Below are 26,216 nucleotides of genomic sequence, written 5' to 3' on the forward strand. Positions count from 1 at the left end.
ACCCGAGACCAATGAGCCACTAGGACGCTATGCAGACTTCCTATTAAACGAGAAGATAACTTAACGGTTACATGTTCACTTACACATTTTGCCGTTTACTCATTCTTCATTCCAATGATGGATGCAGTCAACAAATTTGAATTTATTTTCATTTCTTGCACAATATTCATATACATTTCATTTACAGTCCGAAGCTAACCACAAGCATAAAACACGATGACATAAGTTTAGTAATAAATATAACTGCATAATGGTGGTACCATTTCAATGATTCCGCTTGCATTCATACATTCGTACATTTGAATACTGACCAAATATTGCAATATATTTAAAATACTACACTTTACTGGACATGTTCTCTTTGGGAATGTATGATGGTGACAAATGTCTTCGCATTGCTGAAATATTGTCTTGGCATTTCTCTGTTTTGAATGACAAATAGGAAAGATTTATTTAATAGAGAATACAATACATTAAAATGTTCACACTCAGTTTTTAGATCATTGGTGTGTTCACTTCACAAAATGAGAATGAATGTGGCCCCGCCCCCAACTCACAGACCGTGATCATACAACGCACCCAACTCCCTTGTGGGCTATGCAAACGCAAACACGCACGCACGCGCACACACACACACACACACACACACACACGCGCACACACGCAGACACACACACACACACACACACACACACAGATCATATGATGTGTTTTGACATGTTTGACATGTGTAATGAAAACAGATGTTCTTTTGTCTGAGGTCAGAGTCTCTACAGTACTGTATGTGTTGATTGTTGGAGCATGCCATGCTATGCAAGAAAAACATTCATGTCATGGACAATAAGGTGTTATCTGATGTCTATAAAACACTGAGCAACATAACCCGTTTGTTTCTTGGCACCTTGGCACAACAGTGGCACAATGCAAACCTGTTTTCTTTGGCACTGCCAATTACGTAATTAACTGAAAGGAAAAACATCATCAGGATGCAGGGGGAAGAACGACTACCCACCTCACTGTGGTTACTGTCATGAAGGAGAAACCAGATTCCTCTCATAAACGTCTTGCAGCTTGGTGATGAGGAACCTTTTGTCCATACCCTCCTGCATATAGAAAAATACAATTAGAATCAGCTGAACACCAATGCAAATCTGTACTTTTAAAAAAAGAAAGAAAAAACAATAATGCTGTTTGATCACACGTACATTTTCAATTTGCTTTTCTAGCCGGTCGATGATTCTCCTCTGGGCATCGACAACTTGAGTATGAATGTAAATTACAATTCTGAAAAACAAACAGAGCATGCATATTTTAAATCTCAGTGCATACTGTAATTTAGTGTTTCCATACCATGGAACTATTAGCTCTGGGGACGGGGCAGGGGGGTAGACAGATACATAGAAAGAACAATTACGCAAACAATAAAGTGAGCTAAGAATGTCTTTCATGGTGCCTCTTGGGGTTCTGTTAAACCCCGGGGGGAAATTGACGTGTTGTCAGCCGTATAACAGTAAAACAAACAGCATAGCAAAGATAACGATGTCAGAAAATGAATGATTGCAGAAACACAACTCATTCATATACAGCAGACAAGGGGCCGGGGGCGTGATGGTGTCCAACTCACAGAAAGACATGCATACAAAGAACAACAATTACGCAAACAATAATGTGAGCTAAGAATGTCTTTCATGGTGCCTCTTGGGGTTGCTTTAAACCCCGGGGTGAAATCGACGTGTTGTCAGCCGCATAACAGTAAAACAAACAGCATTGCAAAGATAACCTGCCGTCAGAAAATGAATGATTGCAGAAGCACGACTACTGAAATTCACATAGCCAAGGGGCTGGGGGGGCGTGATGGTGGCCAACTCACAGAAAGACCCCGGTGGCCAGGAATAAGAACAGCGGGTTCTCCACCAGATAGGTGTAGACCCAGTTGACCCAGGACAGGTGGCTGTTGGTGTCCTCCAGCTCCTGGGCCCACAGCTTCCCTGCCTGGACCATGGTGCTGAGGCTCCTGAAAGGGCCGCACCCAGACGACGGCTTAATCCTGCGGACGACACACGGGAGAGGAGGCCTCTTGTCTGAAGGCGTTTTGCATATTGCTTCAAACATTCTCAGACGGCTCTCTGAGTGTGTCTGCGCTCGTGGAATCCATGCATGCCATTTTGACGAAGAAACTGGAAAAACACGAGAATTCAAAACATGCATGGAGATGAGAGAGATGTCTGCGGCACTCACGTCCAAAGGGTGTAGGTGACGGACACGGCAGCACTGAGGAAGGAGGGGAAGCAGAGGAGGGAGATGAACAGGGTGCTCATTTGACTGGCCCTCCAGGGTTGTCCAGAGGCCTGGCAGTTCAGCATCAGGCTGCTCTGAGGAAGGAACCGCAGAAACGACTATCTGTCACGCAACGACCCAGACGTGCAGCATTGAAGATTGACCCTATACCGACCTTTGACCCTATACCGACCTTTCTGATGTAAAACAAGACGAACAGCTTTATCATCTGGACTGCAGGAAGCAACGGAGCAAACAGCACACCAAACCTATAGGAAGGGCCAGAAGTGCGAAAAAAAGGTGTGCCACAAACATCTTTGATATGGTGTTGTTCTAGACATGTCAGCCAGCCAGAAAAAAATGTGTTATACCAAGTGAGGGTTTGCCCATATATGAGCTCCAGCACATTACGAGCGATGTCAAACACTGGCTTCCTCGGTCTTTTCAGCACTCGCTCGGTAAACAGTCTGGTGGGGGGGAGGCACAAAGTTGGTTATCAGCAGGTGCGTTAACAGTCGATCAGAGACTTCATAATGAAAACAGTAAACAGCAGAGACAGTTGAGACATACACTCACTGAGCACTTTATTAGTAACGCCTTACTAATAATAGGTATCAGCTTTCAGCTCTTTGTCAATCGGCTACCAAGGTGACATCCGCCTCAAGGTTCAACATGTTGCATAAGAAGCTTTTCTGCTCACAACAGCTGTAAAGAGATTATCTAAGTTATGTCGCCTTTCTGGCCATTCTCCTCTGACCTCTCATCAACAAGGCATTGCTGTGCTGTCACATGATTGGCTGAATGGATAATTGCATGAATGAGCAGGTGTACAGGTGTTCCCAGAGCAATCTAGTAAGAGAGTGGCGCCAGCGGAGGTCCAAAACGCGTGACTCATTAGCCAATGAACAGCCAGGAAGGAGGCTCGCGCTACGTTTGAATGCATAAAATAAAGCTGATAATATACAATTTAATTGTTTAAACGTCTGACCCCTCAAAGTACAACACAAACGGTCCACTTTGCTGCAACTTGACAGCGCTGCTTAATCCAGAACCTTACTTTCGGGAACTTTTGTGAGGTAAAGAAAACTGGTCCATTGGAGTGAATGGCGATGTCGCAACTCTTCTGTTATATGGCTCTGGGTGTTCCTACTAAAGTGCTGCTCAGTGAGTGTATGCTCTGCAGGTCGAGCTCCACTTGCCTCCACATGAACTCTCCAAAGAAAGTGTAGAGCACGGTGCAGATGAAGTCCATCAGGAGCAGGCGATACACTTCCTGCCCCACAAAGCTCTCCCAACACTGCGGACAAATAGAGATACATGCTGGTCAGCATCTGCAGAGGGCTGTGAGAGAGCACTGTAAATCAGCCTTATCATCAGTAATGGTAATAGGATGGAATATCTATAGCACCTGTAATCAGACTACACAACAAACGTGTAAAGTAAAGTAAAGGTAAAGTCCCACTGATTGTCACACAATGTGTGAAATTTGTTCTCCGCATTTGACCCATCCCCTGGGGGAGCGGTGAGCGGCAGCGTGCGCCGCGCTCGGGAATCACATGGTGATTTAACCCCCCAATTCCAACCCTTTGATGCTGAGTGCCAAGCAGGGAGGCAATGGGTCCCATTTTTATAGTCTTTGGTATGACTCGGCCGGGGATCGAACTCACGACCTCCCAGTCTCAGGGCGGACACTCAGACTACAAGGCCACTGAGCTGGTGTGTGTAACCCAGCTTCTCCATTTCTTAAACCCAGCTGTCTAAGCAAACTTTGTATTCCTACTCGTTTCCCTTATATTTAACTGATATTTTGAGCTTGTGAAGGTCTTGTTTGATTTGCCAATTAAACGTGCCTTAATTGACTGTAGATTGCCTGTTTCAATTAAAATAACTAATCCAAACAAACTGATATGACACTGAGCAATAGGTGCCCTTTTAGGAATGAGGGACATCCAGTCCTCCATGCATGACTATAATTATGAAGAGAAGCAGATCAAGAATCTGTACAGGCTACCTGTAGACCACGGCTCTCTGGCTCCACAGCAATTCTCCCCAGCCAATGGTAACACAGCACTCCAACAACACTGACCTTCAATAGCAGGTTCCTGACAAAGATTTGATCGTGACAAAAGGGGAATTTGCCATTTGATAACAGCAACAATAATCATAATACAGAAAGAAAAGGAAAATATTGTGTATGTAGCAGAAAAGAAAAGAGCTAAGCTTCTAAACACACCCACCTGTTTCATATAAGTCAGGAATTTCAAAATGATCAAATGTTTGTATATAGTGATCTTGCTGTAGTCCCTGTCCTCACCTGAAGATGGAGACGTAGATGCGTACGGAGGGTGAATCGTAGCTCTCCATCAAAGACACCAGATTGAAGAATCCAGGGAGCAGCAGGTTAATGGCTGACACGACTGCAGACGAGACCAGGAGATAAGCCTCTCCGATAAGATCGTCTTCAATATGGTGCTTTGAGGGAATGGATAAACCACAGTAAGGGGCACAGACCCACCACAGTGAGGGCACAGACCCGCACACGTTTGCCATCACCATCCTAACCTGTATGGAGGATCTACCCTTCCTCCAATAGCTTCATCAGTTTTATTCTTGCTTGCTTATTCTGAGGCATATCAGTTGAATGGATATTGAACTGAATGTTTGTGGATCATGTATAGTGTTGTAAATTAATGTGATGAGATGTTTGTTGTGGCCTCTACAACTTGTGTAACTTTGTGCTGCTTTTCTTGGCCAGGTCCCTCTTGAAAAAGAGATTCTTCATCTCAATGAGGCTAACCCATTGGGCTAACCTGGATAAATAAAGATTAAATAAATTAATAAAAATTGTGACAGGGACTGGTGTTTTGGGTAACAAGTAGACCAAAGTCTTTTTTCTTCTTCTTTTTTTTCAGATTATGAAAGTGTAGATTGTAAGATTTAAAATTATGCGTCATACATTGAAATGTGAATATAGTTGATTAACATATTATGCTTATTTGAATTTTCATACTCCTAAAGCAATTAACATTCAGAGAAAATAGCCGTGAAAGTTAGTGAGCTTGGTTTTCCCTGAACAAGCTTAGTTCACAAGCAAATTATATTGTTTGTTATATTGGGTGCCTTCTTCAAAATCTAAACTTGCGTAATGTGAAAAAAGAAAAGAAATAACTTGTAACTTTTATCTTGATTTGTGTGATTTTCACAGTTGACTTTCACCCGACTGTGTCACATGTTGTAAATGTTAATGCGAAGGCGATAAATAACTTTTAGAAAGCAAGCAGCAAAAGTGTGAAAACAGGTGTGAAACCACATCTTTGTCGGGGTGAATGCGTGCTAGTCTTGAAAAGAAAAAAAAAGAGGAAAGCGAAAAGTCCCACAGGGGCCCATAGCTGCTCAAATCTGCATTCATTTGGTAAGGTGTGGTGGTCCAGCGCTCTAACCAGGTGCATGTGATCTGACAGGAAGTGGACTGCCAGGGCGCCAAGGGAAATGCTGGCGAGACACAGGGCCCACGCCGACAGGTGCACCAGCAGGCGCCACAGCCGCGGCGTGCAGCCCTTTCCCTTCTCCCCACTCATCATCTCAGACAGCAGCTCCTGTGAGAGAAGCACAGACCATGATGTCAACGCTCTAGTTCCATGATCTTCACGCTGTGGTGGAGCTGTGGTAATGCTGCTGGCTGTGTGTCCACTACTGGGCTCGATATCAATGGCAGTTTAACACCGTGCTATATGAGCCTGCCTGAATGTAGATACATGCGAAAGTGCAACCACTTATACACTTCCTGATCAGAGGCTGTGGAAATGTGTAAAACGGTGTTAAAGGTGTGTCCAATGTGACCAAGCATGCAGCCTTGATGTCAACTTTTCTGTGAAGTGTCTTTGACAATCCTCTATTATAGACACTGTCTATAGTAGAGGATTCTTTTTTTTTCTTCTTTTTTTTTTACGATTTATTTCAAACAGTTAAAACAATACATAAAGTGAAAAAAACAGTAAACATAACAGTCTAATAGACTTCATCAAAAGGAAAATATGTAAACTCAAACATAAAAAAGGCGAACTGTTTGAAAAGGTTGAACAGGTGAAAATTCTCAAAGATATTAGATCATATTTGGGGATATGGACCCTAAAGGGGTTTGTGAGAAAATGTTATGGATCAAGTATAAAACCCAGTATTGGTGCTTCTGTTTCATTGAAAATGAAAGTGAATATTCAGACGCCTTTGTACCTTGAGCTGGGTGCTGATGTTATCAGATTGACGCCGGATAGATGTCTTCTTGCTGACTTTAAAGTCCCAGGAGCAGAACACCTTTGCCGTCAGATTCGCATGAGACTTGAGCACACGGAAACTCCTCCCACAGGACTTGGACAAACTGAGAAAGAAATGGAGCCATGAAGCAACGACTCAAAAGAGAATACAAATAAATGCAGAGATGATTGACAGTTTAACCTGTAGACGAGGATCATGCAGATGAGGAGGAAGGCTATGCTGATGGTGAAGAAGTAGGCTGAGGGTATGCAGTATGGCATCACGTGGGAGCTGCTGGCAGCATCACAGACTGGCGGGGGGTCCGTCATTTCAGCAGTGGAACCGGGGGTCAAGTCAGCAGGTCTGCAGGTCTTGATGGTGTTGGTGTAGTAGCCATAAAACATCACACTCTGAGAGAGGAAACCCTGACGGTGATAGTGGAGAACGCAGAAATCACAAAATAATTGACCGGTTTCATATCAAGGACCCCTAGAGACATGGACCCTCATTTTATGAGATTCTGCCTCTCAAAACCAAATCTGAGATTTTTTTTAAATTAAAATTAGTCCAGAATTCCACGACTATCTGTATTATTATACGGATAGAGATAACAGTGAACTATTAACAAAATACTCATCATTCTTCAACATTCTCTAATTGTTTTTAACTAGTAAATTAAATAATGGTCAAGTTTGATCCATTTGCTGTGGACCCCCTGGAACCCTCTCAAGGAACCCCTGAACCCCATGTTGAGCACCACTGTTCTTCTGGAGAACTATATCAAGCAGTGATGTGTTGCACGGACGGCCATCTTACTGTGCCAGTTAGAAGCTCGAGGCCAGTGATGGTGTTGTTGAGACCGGAGCCATCCGGAGGAGGAGGAGGGTGAATGGCTTGCGGGAAGACCAAGAACAGGCCGTTGATGAGGAAGAAGAGGACGTTGAAGAGCCAGAGGGTCCTGAGAAAGAGGAAGTAGGAGAGCACTCCGGTCCCGAAACGCCCGCTCAGTCTCTTCATCGGCAGCTGCCACAACTGGAGGGCCATCAGCAGGGGGAGACAGCTGAACAGGCCGTGACGCCATGTCTGTGAGGGGCAAATGCACATCACATATTTGTTATCATATTTGTTATATGTTATCATTGCATGCAATGATAACAAGGGTGCAGATGAAATCTCCCATTGTATCAAGTGACACGTACCCTCACAATGTACAGCCTGAGACGACTGTAGCATGGGACATCTCTGTTAATGAGTGAATCTTCGGCGAGGTCACCGAAAGCAAGTTTCCTAACGAAAGAAAGATGAAGAAATGTTATACAAGTCTATAGACGGTTTTAACTTGACAACAAAAACATTCTAAATTGAACCCCCGCTCACTTCCTGTTGCAGTGTTTGCTATGGACATAAAAGAAAAGAAAACATTCAAGTGCAGGACTGACCATTCCGTGAAAACCGTCTATACAGCTGAGCGGCGAAATCAAAAGTAACGATGTCGAGTGAATATTTCTGCAGTTTGCCGAATGCTGAGAAAAAGGAAGTGCTGTGGGGTTGCGCTCTGGTGAAAACCGTCTATAGTTACTCCAGTTCACAGGTCAAATGTCTTGGTTCATGTTTTCAACGCTGCATGCCATTTACCTGAGCTCAATCTTCTTGGTCAGGCTAAGGGGCTTGGCTCGCAGCGCGCGCATGCGCTCTCCCACTGGAAGGCTCTGCAGGTGAGACACCAACTGCTCCATCTCGTTGTCTGTAAACCACACGTTAGAAATGACCAAATCATCCACCTGAGGACACTGAGGCGCTCAGAGAGCCGAGCTGCAGCCAATAGTGACTCACAGTGGAAGAGGGAGGAACAAGAGAAGAACAGGAGATCCTTAAATTTAAAGTGAATGAAAACACTTGAGAGCGATTTCTCACTAGCCTGATATTTAGACTGAATTGTCAACTCTTAGCCAAACTCAAATTTCTCACATAATGCCCCCCTGCCTCCTGGATTTTTTATTTGCACTCACCCCTCTCATAGATTTCCTCGAAATCTGCCTGGACAAAGTCAGATGTATTTGGCCTGGAGGAGTGGGGGGAACCTGGGAAGGAGGTCTGGTGGGTACCACCTGGGAAGGAGGTCTGGTGGGTACCACCACACTGGGAAGTGATTTCAACACTACTTTGTCCTGTGTGGGGCAAGGGCATATTTCTTTAAACAATTAAAATAAACAACTCTGTCAACAGCCAGATTTTTCTTTTCTCAGAAAGCCAAAAACAAACAGATGGCCTGTCTCGTAACATTCTCTTGGGTTCTTTTGACCGCATGGAAGAATTATATATCGCCTGGTGACACTACAGACAATGACTTAAAAGCAACAAGGAACATTTCATCTCACCAAGAAAGCGACGGCTGGGCATGGAAGACAGGACCTTCAGGGTGGCTGTTGACCAGCGTTTCCGGTGCAGAAGGTTGGTCTGCTCTCCTTCACACGCAGGGGTGAAAGTGGATTGAAATTCTTGCCGGGACTACTACTCCAACCGAACCTTCATCGTGTCATTGTTCTCCTCCCGCCCCAGCTTCATGCGTCCCTGAACACGCATATTTTTGACATCATGTAGTCTATAGCAAATTATTTATTGTGCAAGTTAGTAGCCTACTTAATTAACCTGTATATAGTGTGGCACAATTCTGCTTGTGCTTTAAGTAAAACAGTTGTCTAATGGTAAAGTAAAGGCGAAAAATAATTATGCAAAGGACAAATAATATGAAAATTAATAAGCAAGAATATGAAAATGGATTAAAGAAGGCACATTTTAAATTGCATTTTGCAAATCAGCATTAATTCATCAGTCTTCCATTTGTCAATTTAATTAATTTAATTTAAATGGCTCATTTACCCTCGGCTGGGTCTACTGGGCGAGGGTGTATGATGTTGACAGACCCGAAACACCTTACGACCCCAGATAACATCACTGATGACACGTCCTAGCGCATGCGGCAGTAGTGTATTTGAGAATGTAGAATCCTGGCTTGCTCTGGCCAGTGAGACTTAGGAAAGACTAGGTGACAACCAAGTATAGTTTGGTGACGAGCTGGAGAGACAGTTGACGGCCGGAGAGACGGCAACCCGGTACGGGATGGGATTAGCACCCCATCTTGGCTCTCTCGTGAGGGAGAAATCCACAAACGCTACGGATTAGCCTCCTGAAAATCTGCGCAAGATCGGCGCGGCCTGGGGTCCTCCAGGCTAGAGCGAGGTGCTCGACGCAGGTAAATGACGTGCAGCGCACAGGCCCTCTTGAGGCGTCCTTGAGGCATCCCTTCAGCCTCTGGATTGCCTTTGACATGAGGGGGGTCTGGTGAGACGAAGGAGGAGCACGGCCGGGAGAAACCCACAGAGCCTAGATCCTCCATGCACCGAAGGGCCAATACTGCGGCGTAGCACTAGCTCTATTGCAGCGGATTGGGTTCTCTTTTACCCCTCCCGCGGGCAACGTTGCAGATAGAGTAGTAAGGCTGATCCGTAGCGGCTTCTGGGACGTGAGTCGGGGTCTTAATTGGCCTCGGCTGGGTCTACTGGGCGAGGGTGTATGATGTTGACAGACCCGAAACACCTTACGACCCCAGATAACATCACTGATGACACGTCCTAGCGCATGCGGCAGTAGTGTATTTGAGAATGAAAAAAAAAATATAAGCATTTTTATTAATAGGTTTATAAATAGTTTGATCAAACAGCTCATTTAAAAGCATTTTTTTCTTCTAGAAGCCGTCTGGAAGGTGAATATGTAGCCTAAAATAACCTAAGTAAATTACTGAGAATTAGCCTACTACTTGGATTTATAAAGCTTTTCATAATGCAGGGGACAGAGGAAAAAAGCACAGTAGAATGTGCACAAAAGAAATCCATGCAGTCAGTAGAGAAATCCTTATCCAAAGCAAAAGATTCCCACCAGGAATCAAAGAACAGACACCGAATTGGGCACTGGGCAGACAAGACAATCAAATGCCATCTTGAAAACATTCCTTGATGAACGATGAAGGACGTTTACGCATTGAAGGCGCCATGAAACCATGCGTAAAATCAATCTCTCTCTCTATTTCTCTCTCTCGTCGGGTCGAAGCATGTAAACGCAACTGCCAATTAACCAATAATAAAAAAGCCCTATACATATTTATCATTTGATTATTTATTTTGAAATCTATCAACAATGAATCCTAGACACTTATGGATGTGGGTACTTTACATGGCAAGATCAATGGAACCTCTCTGTAAGAGATCAACAAAATACAGACTTTTGTCCCAGTAAGTCACAGATAAATATATGGTACCTCTGCATTTCCCAAACACCTCCATCTCCAGGGTGTCATGGCTGCCATCAGAGTTGGGTCCTGGCTCCCCGATGACCTGGCAGAGAGAGTCCTGGGCCGAGCGGCCCTCGCCAAAATTCCTGGAGAAGCGTAATCATTACAGGAGATAGCGTAGATGAGAGATTTAAGATGAAGAGAGGTAACAACAGTTACAGTGTATGATCATAATTAAGATTCAAAGGCTTCAGCCGTGATACCACAGCACATTGTGTACAGTAGTGTGCACGTGAAGATTTGTCACAGAATGGTTTAATATTCAAATAGAACCCAAGAATCCTGGAACGTTTCCAAATGCTCCAAACACAAGCAAGGGAGGCTTAAAAAATAAAGGCAATTCCATCTAGCATAACTGATGCTAGATTTAACTACAGCACTGCAAATGTTCTTACCAAACAACCTCATTGGGATTGGGATTTTTCAAATGGTCCTCTTTCAGAAGAATATCAAGAGGAAGACCCATAGACACTTAATTCACTTTCAGTCTACCCCACATAAATACACCACTTTGCATTGCATGTTTGCTGCTCTGCAAAAGAACATTTGGACAAAATACAGGAGGCCACCCAATCAAAGGCAGAGTTCACAAGAACTACAGCTAAAAAAACATCAAATTTAAAAAAAGTCAGGCCTATAAGAGAAATAACTTACTCATAGTCGGGATCTATTTGACAAACGTTGAGATTGAAGTGAACGCTGTGTGCCATGGTCCTGGTTGATTACTGCAAACACAAACACACACAAACACACACACCTGTCAGCTGATCACTCTTTCCCATCAGCCACTGACCTCACAGGGCCACCAGAGGAAGTGAAGAATCAAATGAACCATTCCTCAGTCGCTGAAGAGAAGAAGATCAAATCATCCTTCCACAAAGTGAAGGCACTGCTCAATGAGACGCTTATAATATCTGTCAAAATGAGTACGGTTCGCCCACATCCCCTCGAATATATGTTTCGAAGTTAGGTTATTTAGCACATATACAGGGCCTGTTTGAGGCTTTGAGAAATTGGGGAATTGGTTTGCAGATCACACACACACACACACATACGCACACACACACACAGAAACATATTCACAGTTTCATCTATGGTATGGTATGGTATGGTGTTTATTCTTAATCCCCGAGGGGAAACATGGTTTGCCACCAGAGCGAGTACAGATACACAAACAGGAAACAGTAACATACAGCACAATACGAGTTTACATAACACAGCAAAAAGAGAGCCTCACAATGCAGAGCTAGCAGTGTTCATTAAAGAATTTTACAGCAGCAGGAACAAAGGACCTTCTAAATCGCTCAGTAGAGCACAGAGGCATCAAAAGCCTATCACTAAACGAACTACGCAGGGCATTAAATACATTATACAAAGGATGTCCTTCAAAAGAATGAATAGAGTTCAGTTTTCTCCTTGTTCTCTTGGCTATAGTGATCTCCAAGGAATCAGGGGGGAGGCCAATCACTGAGCCAGCCTTTTTAATCATTTTTGTTGATCCTATTTTTGTCAATGACAGTGATGCTGCCCCCCCAGCAGAGCACGGCGTAAAAGAGGACACTAGCTAGGATACCTTGGTAGAACACATGAAGAAGTGACCTGCTGATGTCAAAATTTGATCTAAGCTTCCTCAAGTGGAAAAGTCGAGACTGGGCCTTCTTGAACACAGAATCTGTGTTCTTCTTCCAGTCCAGCTTACTGTCCAGGTGGACACCGAGATACTTATAAGACTGGACTATTTCTACCTCCTGCCCATTAATAATGACAGGGGAGACTTCCGCCTTCTTCCTCCCAAAATCACTAGCTCTTTGGTCTTTTCAACATTGAGCAGTAAAAAATTGTCATCACACCAAAGAACAAATAAATCAATCTCCTTTTTATAGGCCCGGTCGTCACCTTTGTTGATGAGACCAATAAGAGCAGTATCATCAGAAAATTTCTGCATATGACACATGGCCTCACTATGTCTGCAGTCCGCAGTATAAAGAATAAAGAAAAAAGGAGCTAAAACTGTTCCCTGAGGGGCTCCAGTTTTTGTCCAGATAATATCTGATACGATATCATCCAGCCTAACAAACTGAGGTCGAGGCACAAGATATTTCATGCACCAGGCGGTGGTTGAATTATGCAAATGATATTGAATCAGTTTGTTTGCTAAAATGTGTGGCTGAATAGTGTTAAAGGCGCTCGAAAAATCAAAGCACATTTCCCTAACAGAGCTGGCAGATTCAAGGTGACTATAAATACGATGCAACATAAAAATCAGCGCATCGTCAACTCCTACACTCTTCCTGTATGCAAATTGCAAGGGATCTAAATAAGGTGCCACCTGATCCCTGAGGTGTCCCAGCACAACCCTTTCAAAACAGGTCATAATGTGACATGTCAGAGCAATAGGTCTCAGGTTAGTGAGGCTATCACGCACATTGTTCTTTTTAGGAATAGGGACAAGACATGATGTTAACCACATTACAGGAAAAGCAGATGAAGACAGAGACATAAAGACAAGAGAATGAAAAACATGGCACAACTGGTCAGCACAGACCTTGAGGGTGCGTGGATAAACACCATCAGGCCCAGGACCCTTGTTCACCTTAATGCGCTTAAACTCCTGATGAACCTCTTCAATAGAAATAACAATAGGGGGGCAACTGTCCTCAGGACTAGGCTGAGCCAGAGAGGAGAGGATGTTCTCCTGCTCAGCAGAGAAATCAAATTGATCAAACCTAGCAAAAAACTGGTTTGCCTGAGTAACATTCATCCCAGAGCCTGAACAACTGGAATTGTTGGTCCAATCAGTGATGGATTGAATGCCTTTCCAAAGGCCCCTGGTATTGGTATTGGACATGTCTTTCAACCCGATCTCTATATTTAAGTTTTGCCTGTTTTATTTTGGCTTTCAGCTCCTTTTGAGCATGTTTGATCATATCTCTATCACCACTGAAAAATGCGCTCTTCTTTCGGTTAATTGCAGCTTTCACCTACAGTACGTACGTGCACGCACATAGGAGTTAAGGGTGTTACCGGGCATGACATGGCAATGTTCAATAGAGACTACAGATGTTGTGATGCGATTACCCCCCCACTGAGTAGCGGCTAAAACAGGATGGAGAGCAGGGAGAAAAGGAGAAGTTAGAGGCAAGTGCATTATGAAAGTTTTCTCCCTACGGGCGGGGTGGCCGAGAAGGAGTAGGGTGAGATGGCGAACGCGACCTGACACAGACCATATTTGGATGGAAGTTGAGAAATCAGAGTGGAGTATGTGTAAAGTTTGGAAATGAGACCACAGCACAAAGGGAGTAACATTATAACACTTTTAGTGATCTTTTACTTTTCTTTTGATGATCTTTATGTAACGGCGTTGTGTAGGTGGTACTTGCAGCAACCCATGTTAAGGGTTTGTCCAGGGGTGGATTCGAACTGCCGACCCTCAGCTTGGGAGTCCAGCATGTTAACCGCAACACCAAGAGAGCTAGCTCCCTTGACGGAGCTGGTTAACATGCCTTTATACCTGGGGAGTGAGTTTAACCAATCCACTCGCTACCACTCTGGACTCACGAGGAATCCGCGCTGATTCAACTCGGTTACATTTATACCATATGAAAGTAGAAGAAACAAGGAATCGATTTGGACCAAGCATGTCAACCTAGCATGTTGGGAAGGGGGGTAAATAACGCTTCAAAGCTGAAGTAACTTTCCCCTCCATGCAATTGAATGGAACCAAACGAGTATGTTGGTATTAAGTGGATCAGAATCAGAATCAGAATCAGAAAGACTTTAATGATCCCCGGGGGGAAATTGGGACAAGTTACAGCTGCTCGCACTCAGGCATGAATATCCACATAACAACACATAGGCATAGCATTTTTTATTAATTAATACACAGGACAAGATGTTACTATCCCTTGTGCCAAAATCCGAGGAAAAACACATTTAGAAGCCCAATCCAGAATAAAACAAGCTAACAGGCTAACAAACTAATAAACAAGACACAAATCACCAGTTACCTACCCTAGCCAACAGCAGTATGAAGCATGTCATTGGGGTTTTCAAGTGGGCACCTTCCTTCACCGACGTTTCGTTAAGTTAGGCCCACGACACCTCAAGAAGGCTTAACGGTGTAATCCAGCGTCCTGGAAACACCCCCCTCCATGCTACCACCGCACAACTGCATATTACCTCACTATCTAAGCCTAGCTATCCAGGTCGATTCGGTATGACATTCCTGACTACACCACCACTGTCAATGATTCAGCCCTGTTGATGCGGACCGTTAATCATGACCACCAACAAACAATCCCTAACTACACCACCACTGTCAATGATTCAGCCCTGTTGATGCGGACCGTTAATCATGACCAACAAACAATCCCTAACTACACCACCACCGTCAATGATTCAGCCCTGTTGATGCGGACCGTTAATCATGACCAACAACAAACAATCCCTAACTACACCACCACTGTCAATGATTCAGCCCTGTTGATGCGGACCGTTAATCATGACCAACAACAAACAATCAATCTGACCTTAGCGAGCTCCCCAGCTAGCATGTTTCCTCCTTATCCACAGCCATTCACTTGCTCGTTCTGCTGCCTGAGACATGTTGCTAACCGCAAGTTTCAGGCTCCGTCCCCGAATGCCCAACTCAGTTAGTAAGGCAATAACGGACTTTGCCACAAAACCACGGCAGCCCACCTCTACAGGCCGCACTCGAGCCCTCCAACCTCGCTGCTCTGCCTCTGCTGCCATTTCAGCATACCTAGCTTTCTTGCGCTCATAAGCCTCCTCAACTCGATCTTCCCACGGGACTGTGAGTTCGATAAAATAAACTCTCTTCTCTACCTCAGACCACAGTAACAAGTCCGGACGTAGCCGGGTGCTAACTATATATGCTGGGATGACTAGCTGTTCATTCAAGTCAACCCTCATTTCCCAGGCTCCACCTACACTTAGCTGCCCTAACTTGTGCCTGACCTTAATTGGTCTAATCTTTTCTCCCTCACGTACAAATTTGATCTGTCTATTCTCTTTGCTAGCAACTAGAGAATTTACTTCTAGCCGCTTTTCCTCAACTGCAGCTGCCAAACATTTCAACACCTGGTTGTGACGCCAGGTGTATCGCCCCTGGGAGAGACTGACCTTACACCCTGACAGTATATGCCTCAATGTACATACACTAGAACACAACGGGCAGGCACCATCCTCGCCCAACCACTGATTTAAGTTCTGGGGAGGTGGCAGCACATCATAAGTAGCCCCTAGAATAAATCTAATTCTGCTGGCCTCCATGCTCCACAACTCTCTCCACTTCAACTTTCTCTTCTCTACACTCTCCCAGTTCACCCACTGTCCTTGCTTTGCCTGCGACACTGCCTTAATACATCTTACTGCCTCCTCTTGCCTATGTACGTCTTCAACTACCATCTTCCTCTTTTCTATTACTGATGCCTTGTTCCACACAGGTTTCCCTATGCACAACCCTAAGCCTCCACGCCCATGCTGCACCTGACCTATGATATCCCTGTGTCTAAGAGCTGACTGTGCTTGCTGTACTGCCTCCTTTGGGTTCCACTTCCTCCCTGTTTTAACTGTGGGCGCTACACTCCTAACCACTGGATCCTTTGACTGAGTCAGAGTCATTTCCAGTCTAACCTTAGCACACTTGAACTCCTCTGTCAGGCTAGATAATGGCAATTCCAATATGCCTTTCCCATATAAGGCTACACTGCTTAGGCAGCGTGGGACTCCGAGCCATTTTCTAATGAATGAGTTAATCATCCTTTCTAGCTTTTCTACCTTTGAAAGAGGAACCTCATACACTGTCAGTGGCCACATCAACCGAGGCAACAATCCAAACTGCAAACACCACAACTTTAACTTTCCTGGGAGCCCTGACTTGTCTATACTTGAAATACCTTGAATCATTTCCTGCCTCACCTCCTCAAACTGTCCCTTATCACTGAGACTTGCATCATACCATCTTCCCAAACTCTTGACTGGTTTCTCTAACACTGTAGGCACCACCTCATCATTTATAACAAACTTCTTACCTACTACCCTCCCTTTAATGATTGAAATACTCCTGGACTTACTTGGCTTCACTTTCATTCTAGCCCACTGCAGATTACTATTTAACTTATCCAACAATCTGCTAGTACATGGAGCGGTTGACGTCATAGTCGTCATGTCATCCATGTATGCCCTAATTGGAGGGAGCCGCAGCCCTCCCTGCAGCCTTTCTCCACCCACTACCCATTTTGAAGCCCTAATAATGATCTCCATTGCCATGGTAAAAGCTAATGGGGAAATTGTACACCCTGCCATAATGCCTATCTCCAGCTGCTGCCAAGCTGTAGTGTACTCTGCTGTGGTAAAGCAGAGTTGAATATCTAAGAAGTAGGCTTTAACTAAGCTCTTTATACTACCTGGCACTCTAAAGAAATCAAAGGCCTCCCATAACAGACTATGCGGCACTGACCCGAAAGCATTAGCCAGGTCCAAGAATACTACATGCAGGTCTCTCTTCTCACGCCTAGCTGACTGGATTTGGTGCCAGATCATGCTGGTGTGCTCTAAGCACCCGGAGAAGCCGGGGATTCCAGCCTTTTGCACCGAAGTATCTATTAGCCTATTCTTTTCTAGATAACTAGACAGCCTCTGTGCCACAACACTAAAGAAAACCTTCCCTTCAACATTAAGTAGACTGATAGGTCTAAACTGACTTATCTCTAACGAGTCCCTTTCTTTAGGAATGAAGATTCCCCCTGCTCTACGCCATGCCTTAGGAATAACCTGCTTCTTCCAGACTACCTTCATCAGCTTCCATAGAAACTGCAACACATCTGGAGCACTCTTATACAGCCGGTAGGGGACTCCATTAGGACCCGGGGCTGAAGAGGCCCTTGCACCTCTCACTACTTCTTGAACTTCTTTCCACCTTGGTGGGCTATCATCACACTGGCTCTCTATTTCACCAATAGGTGGAATATCAGCTGGGACTGTCATCTCTCTAAACCTTTCCCTATCTTTGTGAACCTCCTCCAAATATTCCTCAAGCTTCTGCTTAGGTACCATAAGGCTACCATTCTTTTCCTTACTAAACAATGACTTCACAAATCTAAATGGATCCTTATAGAATGCTATTCTAGCTCGCTCTTTCTTTTTCCTATTTTTCCTAATGCTCTCTGCTCTTCTTAAAACTGCCAACCGATCCCTCACATCTGACTGCAAGCAATCAATGCCTTCCTTCTCAACCTCTGTAGCTTTCCTCCACTGCCTCTTAAGCTGTCTTCTCTCCTGGATAAGTCTATCTATCTCTTGTTGGCGCCTAGATTTAACTACCTCACCCTCTAGTTTCTTCCTTTTCTCAAAGACGCCAAACCTTTCCTTACCATAATCATAAATACAATCTCCCATTTTCTCCAACTTACTCTCAGCAGTTCCTTTAAGCTTCTCTAACATCCTAACCAAATCACTATTGATATCTTCCCACTTCCTACTTTCCGCTGCACCTGGCCACTTAACTCTAGGCTTCTGACCGCTAATCTTCTCCCTTTTTGGCTGGCTGGCCTCTCTGCTTTCCTCGGTGCTAGGACCTGCCTCAACATCAGGGGTGCTGATGTCCTGCGAGCTGTGGGTTACTTCCTGTCGCTGGACTTCACCCGACTGACTTGATAAACTTCTTAAGAAATAATTATCAATGCGGGGTCCCTGTGTTCCCTCTACCAAGCACCTCTTCCTGCCTTGATGGATTCTAAGGCCCCTCAAAGTTGTTACCTTCTGCCAGCCACACAAGCAAACCTGACGCTTCTTTCCATCTACATCTGAACTAGTGGCTTCCACTGACATGTTTTCCCTACTCATAGTCAAGTCCGTTCCAGAGTCAATAACCGTGTCAACCATAGGTGAGTCATCTTCCGCCCCCGCTCTCGCAGACTCTAGGGGTGTTTTTTCATAACACAGTATCACACAGTATCTCCCTAAACGTACATAGTCAATACAATAAGTAAAATGCAGTAAAATGCAATAGAGTAAACTAAAATGTAATGTAATGTAATAGAATTCTATAGAAGTAGAATGTACAGTACGTGTCAAATTGCAGTTATTGCACACTGGAATTATATTAAGTCGACTTGCACATTACATGTGGCTTAATGACGTATAGCTGATAATCACTCCCCCTGTCTTTACGACAGCTACTGTCACCAGTACAGTAGTGGAGTGGTTTTGATTTATTTATTCATCAAACCTTTTACTGACAAACTAACTGTAAATAGCTTACTTTATTTTGAAGTGTATTGTTTGCATTGCTCAGCCAGAAATTATTCCCAGGTCAACTATTTTTCTCCTGGGCCTACAATGCACCAGATGACAGCTGTTTAATCCATCTTATTTGTTTGTTTCAATAATGCAGATTGTTTAATCAATCTGCATTGAAAATTTGCCAAAATTAACCAGCTTCTCACAGCAGTTGTAGCCTATAAGCCAGTAGCCTATAAGATTATCCCAGGGGGGATAATCTATTTTCACTATAATTCCATCCATAATTAACACAATCTAAGCTAGTGTAGAAGTGAGTAACTAAGCTAATAATAACCATAACAGCACAAATAATTGACAGAAATCTCAAAATATATATACAGTATTTACTCTGAGAAGTGAAATAATGAGAAAAGGAACTATTATTGATGGTTAAAACTGAATAATGACATCACAACAGTCTAATCCTAATGCTAAATTAAACTGAGATATTCCTCTAAATCTGTTTTAAAACTGCAAAAGAAAAAGAAAAAAAACGCCCAATTACCCAGTAACCTCCCTTGCTTTCAAGCTCACCAGCCGCCACTGATACCAACTATTGTGGAACACCCCAGACTCCAAAGCTCAGCCACATGCACGCGCTCACACACACACACACACACACACACACACACACACACACACACACACACACACACACACACACACACACACACACACACACACACACACACACACACACACACACCAAAGGGACTAAGGCACAGCTGTGCCTTAGTGTTGTTAATTGGTGGCATTAATCTGCCATACGTGAATTCACAGTCTGTTTAACTTCTCAGAGATGCTCTTTGCTATGCATGTCCACTTTCCCCAGTTGACTTGAAGGTTACTGCTGCCACCTCCGACCTAGAGTATACTCTGATATAGCCTAGTGCTGCCACCTAGAGTATACTCTGATATAGCCTAGTGCTGCCACCTAGAGTATACTCTGATATAGCCTAGTATAGTGCCACCGATACTCTGATATAGCCTAGTGCTGCCACCTAGAGTATACTCTGATATAGCCTAGTATAGTAGTTTTATGATAAATATATTTAGGATATAACGGGGTGTAATTTCAAAATGCTATCAATTTTACCCATTAAAAGACAACAGACAATATTTTGAAAACATATGATTTAGTCCTCAAAACTATTTTGTAAACAGGTCTTAAAATGGCCTTTACAGTTATGTCAACAGTGACCCGTGTGCTTTATGCCAGCAATCATGTGTCAGTTTGATCAAATAGTGGATGCAGTAAATTATATACATATATATTATATATGCAGTATATTATTATATTTTTAGAATAAATCTCGTCCCAAGTTCTTGAAGCTGTAATTGAAACACAACATTTTGGAGGTCAACAGAATGTCAGCTTTCTGTGTCTTGTGCAATTAACCAGGACTTATTTTTATTAAACAATGATCAATAATTCTATGACAAATATCTCAAAAGTATCAACCAAATGGGAAATGTGTTGGTTATTTACCAACACAGGTTTTGATGCTGCAATCCATTGTGCCACAATCCAAGATGAGCATTCTTACAGATGCCAAAGGAAAGATGTACAAACTCAGACTTTGTCACGATACATGCTGTCATGAATGTACAGGCTCCCATTAAGACAGGCCACACCATTCACCACCCACCTCATCTAAATTTTACAGGGTTGACTGACTGAGTGTGTGTGTGTGTGTGTGTGTGTGTGTGTGTGTGTGTGTGTGTGTGTGTGTGTGAGTGTGAGTGATGTGTGTCTACTGTCTAAGATTATCAAATGGTTTCTTTCTTCCCATCATAGATGTTGCATAGAATTCGACCCATGACACCTCCAGAAGAGGTGATTTCTGCTGTCCCAGAACCACCACTCTCCACACTCCAAAGACAGCAATAACCACACCACCGTGCCTGTACCTATAGGTGTATCCCTAGTTTCCAACACCCCACAATTTCTAATCTTCTTCATAATTTCAACAATAGCATAATTTATTATGTGGCTTGAGAGGGCCGACTCAGCAGATCAGACAACATAGATATTCCATAATGCTGTATGCTGCATTCAAGTGCTGCACGATGAACAATCTAATAAGTCATAGGCTACTATTTCCTATGATACCCAATATGTGACATTAGGAGGCAGAGGAAGTAATACAGACAACTGATTGTAAAATGATTAATAATAACAACTTTTGGCTTATAAATTAACCAACATGTAATTTACATGCAAGATACAATAGGCATTTATTATCTGCATTATTGTCACTGTAGCACAAGAGCTATGTGTCTTGATTTTCAAAATAAAACAGGCACATAGAAATTGCTTTTGCTACAGGGTCCATCTATCTATCCATCTATCTATCTATCTATAAAAGGGAGCATGTGGGCAATCTCTGTCTGTTTCAAGAATTCAAGAAGCCCGGCCACAGCTATGCCGTTTTACGTGCGATCGGGTGAAACTTTCAGGAAGTGTAAAGAACACACGTGCGGGTGACCTGATGGAGCCATCATCAGTGATGTCATAAGGGCAATTGTGATGTCATCAGTGATGTGAAGTTGGCAAACACATTGTCTATGACATCATCAGTGATGTCATCAGTGACATTATTGACCAAAATAATCTTATAACATCAGTGATGTCATAGGCACTGATGTCATAGGCATTGTGACATCATCAGTGATGTCTGATGTCATAAATAATCTTATCTAAGCGAGTCCCACTGATGATGTCACAATGTGACAGCATCAATGATGTCATCAGTGACATTATTGACCAAAATCATCTTATGACATCACTGATGATGTCATGGGCACTGATAATGTCATAGCATTGTGACCAAAATCATCTTATGACATCACTGATGATGTCACACAATGTCTATGACATAATCAGTGCCTATGACATCATCAGTGATGTCATAAGATGATTTTGGTCAATAATGATGTCACTGATGTCATATACGTAACACTGATCAGTGAGACAACAACAGCCGAGCTGCGGGCGAGGTCATTGCCGAAACCATTGTTGTCTTTACATTTCCGACCAAAACCCTTTGGAAAAGGGATTTGATTCATCGTATTTACGACTGAGATCGGAAGCCAGGATTTACGAAGAGCATTTGAAGGCAACAAAGAAGGGGCGGTGTTTAAAAAGTTTTCAGGAAACTGTGACGAAAAACGAAACAAACTAGCCAACTTGACAGAGTGAGGCAGTGGGCTAGCCTAGTCTTCAGCTCGTTGACAGGAGATTTTGTGGTAGAATATGGAGAGTGGTGCCTACGGGGCCTCACTGGCCGGCGGGTCCTTTGATTTCGTCGATTTTGTAAAGCAGCCTCAAACCACATTGCGCTTCTTGAGCTGGGTAAGTGACTCCATGGTTAGCAAACCTTTAGCCAGCTGTCACATCTTTGTGCTAGGCAGTGTGACGTTCGCGTTATTAACATGTGAGTTCGCAGAACTTGCCACGGAAGTTAACTTGTTTGCAGTTAACGTTGGGTAGAACTTTAGTGTTAAGGTTGCCATCTTTCGGAAAGTGTCGTTAATCACGGTATGTTAGCTAGTGCATTAGCATTGGCTATGTCCCTTGCTGTGTCACCTACCTTCACCACCTGTTGAACTGGTCGGTGGTGCCTGATGGTCGTCTGTTTGTATTTCTTTACGTTAATGTTACCCTGATGTGAAGTGGACCAGGCACGATTTGTATAACTCACAAGTGTGTAATGCGTGTGTAATGTGTAACGTTAACTTATTAGTCTATTCCAGAGTGTTTTCAATAATGAATTCAACAAGAGACTAATAAACCAGGAAGGAATTGAAAATGTTACAGCGTCACTTGTTGCCAGAGAAGACATCGCCGTTGTTGGGCTCCACTATCATTATAGTGGAATCTGCTTATATTGATCAATTTGACCCGTCTCAAAGTGATCACTATAAGAGGAGTCCACTGTATTTTGTAAGATCTGTTGAGGTGAAGTTGGTAGGGGAAGTCCAAGGGGGTAATCTCTTGCCATGCGAATCATGTGATAAGCAGCATGCACCGCAGTCCCACAATTGGTTGACTTAACGCATCATCAAAAGCCCCCTAGCCTTTCCTTTCTTTTTTTTAAGCTGACATAAAACATTTCATCATATGACTCTAGTTCATTTGCATTTCACCTCAGACAAGGCAGGGCAGTGCACATTCTTTCAACTCTGAATTTACCCAGATTTGCGCAAAAGATTTCAGCTCTTCACCAATAGGGCGCTGCTTGATGATGTCACTACAGTACAGTCAGTAGTTGAGTACAAGCTAGTTAAGTGTTGGTAGGATTTTGAATTCTAACAGGCTGATGGCATATATGTTTCTGACTTGCATGTGGTTGTTTTGATTCATCAAAACGTTCAAAATCCTTACTACTGTACTGTACAGTCAACCTAGTGACATCATCTAGAGGCGCCCTAGTTGGCGAAAAGCTGAAACGTTAATCTTTCTAGCAAATCTAGGTGAATTTCAGACTTGAAAGCAGTGTGCTGTCTTGTCTGAGGTGAAATACAAATTAACTAGTCATATGATGACCACATGTTTCATGTCCTCTCCTCCCCCAATACTAAGGTACAGTAATTCTCTCTCTCTCTCTCTCTCTCATGTAAAAACTTGTTTGCACTGCAGATATTTTCCATTGTGGTTTTTGCAACCATCACTGCAGAAGGCTATGTCAACCCCTTAACCGTTGAAGACACCAAGTGCATTTTCAACGACAAGGACAGTGCCTGCAGTTACGGGGTGGCAATTGGAATTCTGGCCTTCCTGGCGTGTGTCATCTTCTTCATGTTGGATGCCTACTTCCCACAGATCAGCAACGCCAAACAGAGGAAGTACATTGTCTGTGGGGATTTCGTCTTCTCCGGTGAGAGTCAGATCTTATTGTAGGCTGCATGGAGAATAACTGTAGGGGAAACCACCTGAAATCTGGAATCTCACATTATTTTTCTTAGGATCTAGGATAGCTCAATCAATAATGAACATTAGCAATCTACTCAAAATGATGACAAGAAGACTAGTTGAATTGCTTTTGTAACATTGTTTTGTTGATTTCCAACTTGGGGTAGGAGCCTGGACCTTCCTGTGGTTCATCTGCTTCTGTGTCCTGGCCAACCAATGGTCACATACCACCGTCACCGCTGTCACTGCTAGTGATGCTGCTCGAGCTATCGTGGCTTTCTCTTTCTTCTCCATCATCACCTGGGTGAGCCTCTCATCTCACTTCTTCACGTGACCGGCAGCATTTGACTAACAAAATGTCATGGACTTGATAACAACCTCCTGCTCAGAAATTCACTGACTGGAAGATGTGTGAATGCTACATGTATTAATTCAAACCTACGTTTTGTGTGTGTGTGTGTGTGTGTGTGTGTGTGTGTGTGTGTGTGTGTGTGTGTGTGTGTGTGTGTGTGTGTGTGTGTGTGTGTGTGTGTGTGTGTGTGTGTGTGTGTGTGTGTGTGTGTGTGTGTGTGCGCGTGTGTGTCTGCGTGCGTGCGTGCCCGGCCGCACCTCTTCTCTCCACAGGCTCTGTTGACTTACTTTGCTTATAGTAGATATCGCCAAGGTGTGAGTGACTTTGAGCAGGACTACAGAGACCCAGCCAATGACCCAACGACTCCATACCCAGCCAGCCCATACCCCAGTAGTGGCCCAGAGGGCTACCAGCAGTCACCATTCACCCACAGTCAAGAGCGTCCTCCTGGAGAGTACCAGCCTCCAGCTTACTAAAGGACTGTCATTCTAACGCATGAAACCGACAGGGGATTTCTTACAACAACAAAAACAGGAAGTGGCCAATTGTTAATTTACAATTTGGACTTTACCCCGCACTCCGTACTGATTTTTTCCCTGCAAAAAATGCAAAATCTTTGATTGAGTTTTGCATATTGAAGGGTGCATTTATATGTTTTTTTTTTTAGTTTGTGCCATTATTGTAATTTGGTGTTTGGTGGATATTCGCAGCATTGTACAATCCACAAGCAAAGCACCAGACGTAGCAAGTGAAAACGGAGAGTGTGTTGTGATAGAATGACATTGATTTGATGACAGTGCCATGGTTGTCTCTGCACCAAAAACAACTGTAGTTATTTCATAACCCCTCTTGTTTCATTTATCATAGAAGTTATTTTTTCTTTTTCTTTTTTACTGCAGTTATTTGAGAACTGTTTATATCAAAGCACCAATCATCAAGTATGAGGAAACTGCATTGCTACTGTAAAATGAGAACTTAATCCCCCCCCCCCCTATTGAATTCTTTGTTACTGTCTAGTGCATATAAAGTAGGCTTTCATTGTTCTGAAATTAGAATAGACAATTTGACGTTCTGGAATACACTTCCTCAGAAATTACTTTGGGTTGAGCTCGGTTTTATTTGTACGACACCACAAACCCATATATTATTTAATTAATTTATGGGTGCATTGAAAACTACTGTACTCGCATAGTTTTTAGATTCAACCACTGAACCTAAAAGGGCTTTTGTGCACTGAAAAACATGACTTTCTTTTTTAATTGCATATGTGTTATGCAATCTAAGATGGTTTATCTGAATGTGTTTCAATTAGATAGCGCTACAATATAGTGTATATAAGGGTTTGTTTTATTTTGTGTTAAGGTAGCCTAACCTATACCATGACCTTTATATATGCTACCTCTGCAGAAGTGTAATGTGCCTTTGTAAGTTTTTCAATTATATAGTGTACCATGTTTTTTTCCATGTCCAGTATAACGAACCTTTTTTCAGCCAAAATCTGATTTCAGGAAATCAGTTATAGTATGGTGTATTGAAATACGATTGGTTATATTTGCTTACTTGATCCTTTCAGTATATGACAATCATACAATCAGAACCTTCACCGTGGAAACTTTCTTTTTTCCCTGTTGTGCCTTTAGATGCACTGTAATCCAGTTGGTTTACTCAGAGGATTTACAATAATTCCTCATAAAGTGCCTTGTACAGTATACTGTATTACATAGTAACACCAGAGGTTTGCCAAATAAAGACTTTTCATGTTTTGAAAC

At 43.2% G+C, this 26,216-nt stretch overlaps 2 protein-coding genes across 2 annotated transcripts; one reads left to right on the forward strand and one right to left on the reverse strand.

Moving 5' to 3' along the window:
• Positions 1–202: 202 nt before the first annotated feature.
• On the reverse strand, positions 203–11,669 carry tmc6a (transmembrane channel-like 6a). Its single transcript, XM_083649168.1, is given in 20 exon segments — positions 203–422; positions 1,013–1,103; positions 1,206–1,284; positions 1,871–2,047; positions 2,239–2,372; positions 2,471–2,546; positions 2,649–2,744; positions 3,477–3,574; positions 4,289–4,379; positions 4,592–4,749; positions 5,718–5,873; positions 6,508–6,652; positions 6,730–6,953; positions 7,345–7,715; positions 7,718–7,815; positions 8,164–8,272; positions 8,538–8,696; positions 8,907–8,993; positions 10,844–10,962; positions 11,531–11,669. Coding segments are annotated over 19 exon segments (2,508 nt in total). The 5' UTR covers positions 11,587–11,669; the 3' UTR covers positions 203–422; positions 1,013–1,028.
• A 10,682-nt stretch (positions 11,670–22,351) lies between these two features.
• On the forward strand, positions 22,352–26,215 carry syngr2a (synaptogyrin 2a). Its single transcript, XM_083648753.1, has 4 exons — positions 22,352–22,535; positions 23,823–24,060; positions 24,263–24,399; positions 24,720–26,215. The coding sequence occupies exons 1-4, from the start codon at positions 22,437–22,439 to the stop codon at positions 24,921–24,923; spliced, it is 678 nt and encodes a 225-aa protein (XP_083504879.1). The 5' UTR covers positions 22,352–22,436; the 3' UTR covers positions 24,924–26,215.
• The last annotated feature ends 1 nt before the right edge of the window (position 26,216 follows it).

The sequence above is a fragment of the Poromitra crassiceps genome, assembly GCF_964638095.1.
Source record: "Poromitra crassiceps genome assembly, chromosome: 13".
NCBI lineage: Eukaryota > Metazoa > Chordata > Actinopteri > Beryciformes > Melamphaidae > Poromitra > Poromitra crassiceps.